The sequence below is a fragment of the Carettochelys insculpta genome, chromosome 1 (assembly GCF_033958435.1).
Source record: "Carettochelys insculpta isolate YL-2023 chromosome 1, ASM3395843v1, whole genome shotgun sequence".
NCBI lineage: Eukaryota > Metazoa > Chordata > Testudines > Carettochelyidae > Carettochelys > Carettochelys insculpta.
The window spans coordinates 10,237,507-10,248,718 of record NC_134137.1 but is presented as its reverse complement, the minus strand read 5'-3'; the positions used below and the strand labels follow the sequence as shown (position 1 = coordinate 10,248,718).

The 11,212-nt window shown below is 42.9% G+C and overlaps 1 protein-coding gene across 1 annotated transcript; it reads right to left on the bottom strand.

Moving 5' to 3' along the window:
* Positions 1-3,780: 3,780 nt before the first annotated feature.
* LOC142014194 (olfactory receptor 51G2-like) lies at positions 3,781-4,716 on the bottom strand. Its single transcript, XM_074996810.1, has one exon. The coding sequence runs from the start codon at positions 4,714-4,716 to the stop codon at positions 3,781-3,783; it is 936 nt and encodes a 311-aa protein (XP_074852911.1).
* Positions 4,717-11,212: the final 6,496 nt, after the last annotated feature.

Genomic DNA, 11,212 nt, shown 5'->3' with positions numbered 1-11,212 from the left:
GATCATTGTCTTCTGTTCTCCTTCTCTGGGGCACCTGGCATTGGCCACTGTCAGCAGAAGGGACACTGGGCTGGATGGACCTTTGGTTTGACCCAGTATGGCCATTCTTATGTTCTTATGTTCTTATGACTTCTTTCTTTCAGTTGTTACCAAAAATGCTGGTGGCAGAACAACACCTAGCACAGAGAATGCCAGTGAAAATGGGCGAGGATTGAGAGCTAAAATAGGAAAAGAACAAGTTAAAACTAATAGGGAAAGTTAGATGTATTCAAGTTAGCAGGGTGTAATGGGAAACATCCTAGATAACTCAAGGAGCTGACTAAGTAGCTATCTGAGCCGTTAGCTGTTATCTTGAATAGTCATGGAAGCCAGGAGAGACTCCAGAAAACAGGAAAAGGGCAAATCTAGCACACATCTATGAAAAGGGGAGCAAGGACAACCCACGGAATCACATGACAATCATCTTAACTTCTGTAACAGGAAAAATAATGGAGAAAATAACTCATTTATTGGCAAAACACTGGACAATATCACTGTGAAATAATATATGGAGAGTTATTGGGCACTGCTAAAAGAACCAATCCTGGGTAAACTGCTTAAAACCAGGCCACCTAACAACCCTAGAATGGGGCTCCCCCTTTATAAAGGAAAAATAATGGAGCAAATAACTCATTCATTGGCAAAACACTGGAAGATATCAATGTTAGCATGCCAGGGTCAAACCCATCACACCTGGCCTTGTTCCTACCTTGAGTTTGGTGGTTCCACTGCCTATATGAGCATAGTGTGAATTTGCAATTGAATCCTTCACACAAACTCCCTTTCTGTTATCCACTTCCAAGTGTAGCCCATTGCATCATGACATATGTGTGACCACATGGAAAGTGACTGGCAAATGTTGTTTTAGTATTTACGTTTCCTGCAGTCAAGATATATAAATATGTTTCTCTGCACTGTTGATTTCATCCCACTATTGTATACAACATTTTGTTGCAACAGCAACTTGTGGTCAGAAAATCATAGGATCAGAGAATTATAAAACAGTAGAACTGGAAGGGACCTGGAGAGGTCATTGAGTCAAGTCCCCTGTCCTCACAGCAGGACAAAGCACTATGTAGACCATCCTCAAGAGGTGTTTTTCTAACCTGCTTTTAAATAGTTCTAGTGATGGAGATTCCACAACCTCCCTAGGCAATTTATTACACTGTATAACTCCCCTGACAGTTAGGAAGCTTTTCTATAGTAGCCCCATCTTAGTTGTATTTGCCTAGGTTATTTATAAGAAGATAATGAGAAACTGTATCAAATGTTGTAGGGTGCGAGAAGACTTTGTAACGGTCTCATGAGAGCAGTCCGACCCCTCTGTGAACTCTTAGAGGAATCATATACAGAAGCATGCTGCCAACAAACAAGAGATACCAGAACTGGTCTGTGCAAGGTGAAAGCTGCAAAACAACTCACGTCACCTGCGAAACAAGCCACACCTGCCAAAACTCCAAGGCTACACTGGCAGTAGGCCACTAGAGATAGTGACAAGGAATGCATAGGCAATTTTAGGCAATCTTATGTTAATGAGCTCAGCTTATCAGCTAGTGTTAGAAGGCCTGTTACAGAGCCTCTCCCCGAGCGAAGTTCCGACGCGTCAGGTTTTCCCCCACTGGTGACTGCGGCGTCTCTGGGGCTCCCGTCGCGGGTGTCACGCGCTTTCAATAAACCAAATATAGCACTCGCCTTCTGGGTGCAGCCTCGTCTCTGGGGAACCCGAGCCTGGTTGGCTACAAATGTCTTAATAAATTCTAAGTATAACAAATCCACTGCTTCTCAGTCTAGATGGGATTGCAGTAGAGAACATAGAGAAGCTCACTGATCTGGGGAGCATTGTGATGTCTGATCTAGACGCTATGACAGAAATAGAGTCTAGAATAGCAAAAGCAAGAGTGAATTTGAAGGTGATGAATAAGATGTGGAAAAGCAGGGTGATTGTCTTTGAAATGAAACTAAGCATCTTGAAAACTTGTATATTCCGCAGCATTTTGTCCATATGTGAGACGTTGGTGATAATGAAAGATTTGAAGACAAGGTTATTGGCATTCTAGAGGAGTTGTTGTAGAAAGTTTCCAGAATAGGCTAGGTGTAGAATGTCACCAGGGAGGTTATATGTAGGAAAATACAGCCCAAAGAGAACCTAATGCAGAAGGCTATACAAGAGAATATATAAATATTCGGGCTTATTGGCGGAATGAAAAATGATTGAAAATCAAGACCCTGGTATTCAGAAAATTGGACTGTTCAAAGCAGAGACAAAAACCCTGAAGATACCATAGATTGGTTTGGAGCTAGTCTACAGAATTTAAGCCACTCTACACTGGACAGGGAAAGATGAAGAAAATGCCACCAGGTGTTATGCCGATCTTTCTGATGATGATGATGATGATGATATTCACATATTCAGAACCACATTTCCATAAAAATCTGGGGGTAGATTGTCACAACAGTCACCGTGACATTCTGGTGGTTCCTGTGGCACAATGGTGCCTTCAGTAGTACCTTAGAGACTCAGAGAACATGGCAGACAGCCTAACCTTTCCTCTCCGATGCTTTCAGTGAGTTACTCTCAGGCTGGGATACTTAAAGCAAGAGCCCCCTGTGTGGGATTGTATCAATTCAGTCTTGCCCAAAGCAGAGGTTCTCTGAACAGCCTCATCCCACTTGTTTACAAAAGAGCCTTCCACCAACTTCCTTGCCTGAGTCAACCTTGGTTTAGAATTGCAGAAAACTGTGCTCCATGTTGTGCTTGGAGGCTCTGCCTCTGTTCCATCTCTTCACCAGAGGCATTTTCCCTGCTCCTCCATTTCCCTAAGGTGAGGCATCATGTCCACACTGAAGACGGACTGTGGCAACACCTACAATAGAAGCCCATACTGCCATGGGAAACCCAAACTCTGCATTTGCCCTGCAATTTATGTCCTGAGTGCAGTGCCTCAGCCCTGGGGCTCTACCTGACCCATCCCAGCCCACTGCTCAGGACGGAGGGGGGGAACGGAGATCCTCAAAATGAATCAAGCTCCCTGGGCACCTCTTATCATGGACCAGCTGTGGGTTGTCTCTTGGGGAGGGGAGGGAGACTTGAGCAATGGCAAAGAGCAAGGGGGTGGGAGCAAGCAAAATGGGGGCGCATTCCTTAATGGCTTCTCCTGAGTCTCCTTACTTAATCATGTCTCTGACATGACTCAGTTGCAATCACCTGGCTGAGGGCGTAGGGTAACGGTGGGTGTCTGTGCTCCTTCAATAGCCTCAGTCCACAGCTGGAGAAGCAACTATGGATCATTCTGCAGTCAGAGCAGGAGCAACTGCCAGACCAACCACTGAAGAACAGCTCTGCAGAGTTTCCTTTACCCACATTTGTTTAACCTGAGAGAGGAAAGTAACAGACTGGATATCATGGGAAACAGCACCCACATCCCTTCAATTTATTGACTGTACTTGGGTGTAATTTTGAGGTCAGAGAAATAGCCAATATGTCTCTTTTCTGGGCCAACATCCCAGTAGTCCTCTGGCACTGATAAACACAGATGCTTTTTAAAAGCTGGTTCCTGCCTTGGTCTCCTGCCCTCATTGCTCTATTCTCCCTCTCCAGCCCATCACCCATTGCTCCACGCTTTAAACATATTGCAACCACTCTCTGCAGAGTGAAAATCAGTGGTTCATGTCATCTCAGATGAAAGTATACAGGACGGAACAGGAGGTCTTTAACTGTGTTTTTGGTTTTCCACTTCCCTTTCACTTGACAAATATCCCAACTATCCGCACACGAAGTTGTTTGCTTTTCACACTGTACACGATGGGGTTCAGGAGAGGTGGGAACATCACGTAGATATAGCCGAGGAAAATCTGAACCGATGGAGAAGGGCTGTTCCCGAATCTATGCATCAAAGTTAGGCTGAGAAATGGTGTATAGAAGGCAAGGACAACACAGAGGTGGGAGATGCAGGTGTTCAAAGCCCTGAGGCACTCTGTTCGGGATGTGATGCTCAGTACTGTTTTAAGGATCATCACATAAGAGAGTAAGATGAGCAATGAATCCAAGCCTTCTCTTAAGAGTGCATTCCACAAGCCATAGACGCTATTGATTGTGACATCTGAACAAGCCATTTTCATAACCTCTCCATTTGTGCAGTAGCTACGGGTTAGGATATTTGCTCGACAGTACTGGAACTGTTTAAGGAAAATGGGCAATGGAAGATTTAAGACCACCCCTCTCAGCACACACACCAGCCACATCTTCGCAATTCTCTGTGGTGTTAAGATGGAAGCATACCTTAAGGGGTCACGGATTGCAATGAGGCGATCGAAGCCCATCAACAAGAGGACTGAGGACTCAATACATATGAGAGTGTGGATGAAGTAGAGTTGGGCAAAACAGGCATCATGGCTGATCTCCCTTGATTTCAACAAGAATATTCGCAGCGTGGTCAGCATGGTGGTTATTGATAATCCAAGGTCTGTGATGGCCAGCATGGAAAGTAAAATGTACATGGGCTCATGGAGGCTTGGATTAGTTTTTATAATGAACACAATGAATGAATTTCCTACTATTGATACTGCATACATGAAGCAGAAAGGGATAGAGATCCAGAGATAGTTGTGTTCCTGTCCAGGTATCCCGCTGAGAAGGAAGACTGCAGATTGAAATTTGCTGCCATTGATATCTGACATAAGGTCCTAAAAAGGTCTGATGAGCTCAATTTCTTCCTAAAAGAAAAAAAACAAAACAAAACAGAAGACTTTACTATAGTTAGTGTTTCAGGTGTTCAGGAATGATCAACTGCACCCCCAATAGGCAGGCTGGCACTGCCAGTGTTGATCAGAGCTGCAGTGCCTCTAAACCAATATCAATTGGCCAGTTTCAGAAGTTTCAGACAAAGGTGGAAGAAGTCTGGCTATTACAGTTCCCTATTTTCCAGATGCAGTTACAGATGCATCAAGGCAGGTTGAAGATTCTCTGCAGTTGGCTACCTGAGCCCCCTTAGTGGTCATTTTTGCTGAGTTAATTGGGAGGTTTTAGAACCCTTCCAAGATATTTTAAAGTTATCATCACTCCATTTTCTGGATTTTCTGCTTACCCACATATGCATCCTGTCTCTCTTTGACTCCTTCTAAGCTCTTGCTATGACATTACATTCCATATTCTTTATGAAAATGTGTTCACTCATGCATCTGGTGAAGCAGGTCTTTTCCCACGAAAGCTTCTGCTCCAAAATACCTTTTAGTGTCTAAGGTGTCACAGGACTTCTTGTTGTTTCTGAAGATACAGACTAACATGGCTACCTCTCTGATACTTGTGATATGAGTATAACTTAAGTGAGATACTTTATGCAGGAGAACGTCTGCAAAGTATCACTGGAAAGGTTATCGCCTGCTGAGTACAGTTATCCTAATTCTATCTCTCTGTTCAAGGTGTGGTATTTTTGCTTCAGCCTGCAATCAGATTTTCAGATATTAGTACCATGCAGACTGTGCGGTTGGGAAGACAATAGACTATGAAAACGTTTCCCTTGGCTTTTGCTGGATGCTCCAAACATCTATTGACTCATGGGTGCTGTGATGCTTCAGAGACTTCTGGTCACCTAATACTAATGTCTAGACAGTTGACCTGTTCCCTGTGCGGTGGGGGAATCAAAGAAAAGAATCATAACTAATAGAAGTTCTGTAGAATTCAGGTTCAGAAAACATTAAGTGTTGACCGATGGGGCAGGGGGTAGGGAGGGGAATAATTACTGCTGATTTGCATTCTTTCTGTTGTTTTTGCCTGCATTCCAGCTCTGCTACTTTGACTGATGCCCACTGTGAACACTTCAGGTTAGTACCATAGTAAAGCTAGATGGGGTGGATATCCCCAGCCTGCGTTCTGACAGCACAATGGACCATGGAAAGGCTTAGACTGGCTTTCAGTGGATGCTCCAAACTTCTGGTGACTCATGGACGCTGTGATTCCACAGAGACACCAGGTCACCTTATATCCTGGACTGTTGATCTGTTCCACAGGGAGAGGGGAATCAATCAAAGGATTCCTAATTTTATATAAATTCTGTGTAGGTCTGCTCAGGAGAACATTCAGTGCAGGGTGATGAGCAGACCTGTTGCCAGTTTGTATTTTTTCTATTATTTTTGTACTACTCTGATTTAGTGTTTTTTTCCACCCCATGGTCCCCTTAAAATATAAACGTATATTCCTTTTTTATAACATGACCCAGGTCTATAATAATTAACTGAGAGTGTGGAAGGTTTTTAATATTGTCCTCCACACTGAGAGGACATGGCTATGGTCTGAAGAAGTGGATCTGTCCCATGAAAGCTCACCTAATAAATTATTTTGTTAGTCTTTAAAGTGCTACTGGACTGCTTTTATGTTTTGTTAATAAATATGTTTTATTGCCTCATCTTATATTCATTTTTCATTTTTTTATTTTTTTTTAATTCCTCCACTACTGTAAATGCAAATTATGCCGCTGCATCTTTAAAGTACACGGGATATGTTATTTGGAATAGGTAGTTTATTTAATCAGGGTGACTTTGGTGGCATCATTTATGATTTCCAGGTAAAAATTCCATAAGGCCCAGGCTCTGTTAACTTTAAATTTCCAACTGCTCTCATTAATACACATTGACCCTCAAGAGTTCCTCTAGGAAGTGAAGTTCTCTTCCAGACCAGGCCGGTTTTGTCTGAATCCTGATACGTGGCTCATACTACATGCTTCTCTTCACCCTCAGGGACCCTGTCTCCTCTAGCGATCTGAAGATTTGTACGTGTCTGGTCAGTTACAAATCTAACACAGACTAATAGTAACAGAGAGAAAGTCGTGCTCGTCTCTTTACTATCAATACGAAAAAGCAGTCAAGTAGCACTTTAAAGACTAACAAAATGAAGAAGTGGGTCTGTCCCATGAAATCTCATGTAATAAATCATTTTCTTAGTCTTTAAAGTGCTATTTGACTGCTTTTTTGTTCTAACACAGACAGTTACATAACCTGGTCAGGGGAAGAGTTAGCATCATAAGTGGCTGAATAACACAAACGTTAAATTTGTACTCATATCCATGTGCACACGTAAGTATCTTCATGCTTTTATAGAAAGTTATAAAATAAACTATACGTGGCCATGTTTCTACACCTCATCCCTACTCTCTGCTGAAACACAGGCCAGAGGTTTTGTTCTTTTATGATTTTATGGAAATTTTTCCTCAAGTATTGCAGGAGGACTGCATTCATTATCCTAAAGGTAAGACTTGGAGAGAGCTTCTGGTCAATAACCAGGATACAGTATCATACAATTGTTTTTTGAACAAAGAGTTAATGTCACAAACTCAGTGTAAAGAATATTTGAGTACTTCTGAAATATTTAATAACCAAAAGCGGGCAGGGTGTGAGGCCTGACCTTTGGCAGTCACAGTCTAAAGAGAGGACAGAGATGCTGGTAGCCTTCTAAATCTTAGGGGTACCTCCAAGGTAGAAATGCTAGAGTGCTCCTTCAGTCAGGAAGGAGAAATATGTTCTATCAGAGCTGTTATAACACGGAATGCAGCTCTGAATTCCTGTCTTCAAAACTGAGACAGAATTGGCAGTTTGGGAACCAATCACTGATATTCTGAGGGATCTCCTATTGCTCATTTCCTGGCAGGGTCTGGTCCAGAGTACACAGCACCTCTAGAAATGGGGGCCCTCCAGAAATCCTCACCAGGACATCACAGTTTAAAAACTCAAAGCTCACCTGGAAAGTCACATTTCTGTGCTCTTCAATAACACACTGAGCTCCATGGGCAGACGTTGGGACAGGGTTCTCAAGCTATTATCATTCCCTGCCCTCCTACCCTATCTCTGACTCACTCTGACAACTTAGCTGAGACCCCTGCAGATGCACAGAACGTCTGCACGTGGAAACAGCTGGTAGCCTTTCCCTGCACTTCACTTTTTAAAGACAGAAACCTGACAACATACCCAATTGCTGCTAGAAGGGGAGCTGCTGGCAGCAGAAGGTCTTCACCCTAAAAGACACAGAGTTACGGGAGAGGTTGCACAGGCAGCAGACAGTACGTGTTTACACAGGGAGGCAACTGCCTTAATAAAGCATGCTGCAACATTCCCTTGGGACCCACTTGGCCATCAGGGACCCTACTGCAGGCTCTCAGGTTTGTTTGACACAGGTTGCTGTTGACAAATCCGTACTGTTTCTTCTCACCTTACATAGTGTTACCGGATTTTAAAATGAACATGAGAACCATTATTGTAACCCCTGTTTTCCCCAAATCTTATGCCAAGTGAGACAAGTGAGGTGTCTAATGAAAACTGGTAGTCCACTAAATCTGTTTATGCTGCTTGTATATCTGTATTAGTTTTATCAACGAAGGGTCCCATGGCACCTTATGGATTAACAGAAAAGTTTTGAGCATGAGCTTTCGTGAGCAAAGACTCACTTCATCAGATGCTGGAGGTTTTGTGTGTGTAGTTATAAGAGGGGATCTGGACTTCAACAAGAAAGGTTAAGTTCTGGGAATTCCCAAAAGGCTCATCAGACTCCAATCCACATCTCAGGACTTTAGCAGAGTCATGTCATCTAGACATCTGGCGATAGCAGAATGTCCCAAGAAAGAACACCACCAGGTAACCTGGTCATGTGTTTCTCCATTGTGAACATGATCCCAGTCAGAAATTTCCCTCCACATGAGCAAGGGTATAAAGACCACCTTGAGAGTGACCATTTTGGTCTCCAGTCTTTGATCTCCATTTTGTCTGCAATCTCCAAGCTGCAGTTTTCAGGATCACCTCTGCTATGAACTAAGCCTGAATAGACTGCGGGCCCATCCTAACATTTGCTGTATTTTCAGAGATCACTGAGGTTGCAGCCAATTCCCTCTAATATCCTTATCATGGAATTTATGACTGATGTATGTATTTGGGCCAATTGAACAAGTATCTCTCTCACCATATTCTTTCTTTTTTCTTTTATTAATTAACCTTTATATTTTAGATTGGCACAGAGTGCTCTTTCGGGTGAAATCTAAGTGTATATTGACCAGGTAATGTGCCTGGTCACTTTGTGGACTGGAAAACCTGCGTGGCTGTGGTAAGATTGGTTCTGACAGATTTACTCATGTGACCTCAGACTGGCCAGAGGAGCAGCAGAGGTGCTCTTGGAGACTGGTTTTGTTTGCATTTCACAGGAGTATATTCCATTCTGTGGCTGTTGGGTGGCCTGGTTTTAAGCAATTTGCACAGGTTTGGTTCTCTTAAAAGTGCTCTAGAAACCATCATATATTATTACACATTACTATCTTCCAGTGTTTTGCCAATGGAAAAGTTATTTGCTCCATTATCTTATCTGTTAAGCTGACTGATGCGATTCCCTGGGTTGTTTTTTGTTTCCCTTTTTATAGATGGGCACTATTTTTGCCCTTTGCTGTTCTCTGGGGTCTCTCCTGACTTCCATGACTTGTCAAAGATAATAGGTGAAAGCTGAGATAGCTCCTCAGTCAACTCCATGAGTTATCTAGGATGCTTCCCATTTACACCCTAGTAACCTGAACAGATTTAAATTTCTCAGTTAGTTTTAACCTGTTCTTTCCCTATTTTAGCTTTCACAGCTACCCCATTTTCACTGGCATCCTCCATGTTAAGTGTCTTTTTGCCATCCACCATTCTGGTGACAACTGAAGGAAAGAAGTTATTAAACATCTCTCATTTCCATTTGTTTTGTTATTATTTTCTTCTCTTTTTTGAGTAGGAGGAGTGCCTCTTATTTGCATGCCCCTTTAGAAAGAGGTAGGCAAGTGTAGACACAGCGTAAGAGTGAATTGTTACAAATAACAATTTCTCAGCCTTGTTCTTCAGGTAAAGTTCTTCACATCAGAGACACTCTTTTTTTTCATCTTGGTCTGTCCTGTGTTTGGCTTTGAGATTCAAGAGGAGCCAGTAGACACCAGGGATAATCTTTATTTTAACTTTTATTGATATCCAAAACTCCACATAGAAGTAGTGCAGAGCGATGTAAATCTGTTTCAATTCAGAAGATAAGTGACAAGCAAACTGACAAATGCTTTGATAAATCAAACACAGGTGTACTAATAACAAACTTACAAGAAGGTCTGTAGATGCTTAATTCGAATTCATAATATTGAGGTTAAGTAATCTAATTAATTAGAAATCGAATTCATCTTGTTAAACACAGATGCAGCCAAAAATAGTATCTATCAATCAAATACTGATTACAAGTAAAGTTGTATGGTTATAACTTATCAGTTAGTATATTGCAAAATCATTGTATTATATTGTGAGTTGTAAGGCTGCATCTGAAAGATTCTGATTATCCAAAACTGAACCATAGTAATCTCCTGGGATACATGCATTCTAAATGAGCATATCTCACATTATATGCAGCACAGAGGTGGAGGGGCAGCGTACTGGCAGGTGTGGGGATGCCCTGAAGCACCGTGGTTGCAAACTGGCTGAGCAGCACTCAGCAGGAAGAGCGAGCTGTAAGTCTCAAACCAAAGGGTGAGGATCCTGCAGATAGTATGAAGCTGTGCTCCCAGCTCAGTGCCCAGAGTCAGTGCTTGGTTCCCCTCTTCTTGCTGCTTGTGGGACCCAGGAAACTGAGTAGCCATGAGCTGGTCAGGTTCCCGGTCTCTGCAATCAGCGGGGAGACAGGAACCAAGCTGCAGCCTGGTTTCTATCTCCCTGCCACTTAAGGACCCAGGGAATTCACCAGCATATTGCTGCTCAGCTTCCAGGGTCCCACCAGTTCAGGGAGTCTGGAAAATACTCTGCTGCTTGGTTCTAAGCTCTGCACTGCTTACAGGACCCAGGAAGCTGATCAGTTATGAGCTGGTCATTTTTCTGAGTCTCACAAGTGACAGAAAGTCTGGAACCAGGCTGCCTCCTGTTTCCTAGCTCCTGCAAGCCCAGAGGAGCTGGGAACCAGCCTGCAGCCTGGTTTCTGTCTTCCCTCAACTTGCATGACATTTGAGTTACACGGGGGTTGCAGGAACGCAAGCCCCACATTGCTCAAGGGTTTACTGTATTCTAAGAATGGTCACCATTAGTCCCAGTGAGTCCCATTATGTTGTGAGGAAGATAAATTATATAACAAGAAAACATTTTCTGCTCCCTTGCACTGGACATCTTCCCTCGTACCATATTGAAGAGGATGACGGCACAA

Coding starts and splice junctions, on each gene's coding strand:
- LOC142014194 (XM_074996810.1), bottom strand. CDS start 4,716: ATGTCAGATATCAATGGCAGCAAATTTCAATCTGCAGTCTTCCTTCTC.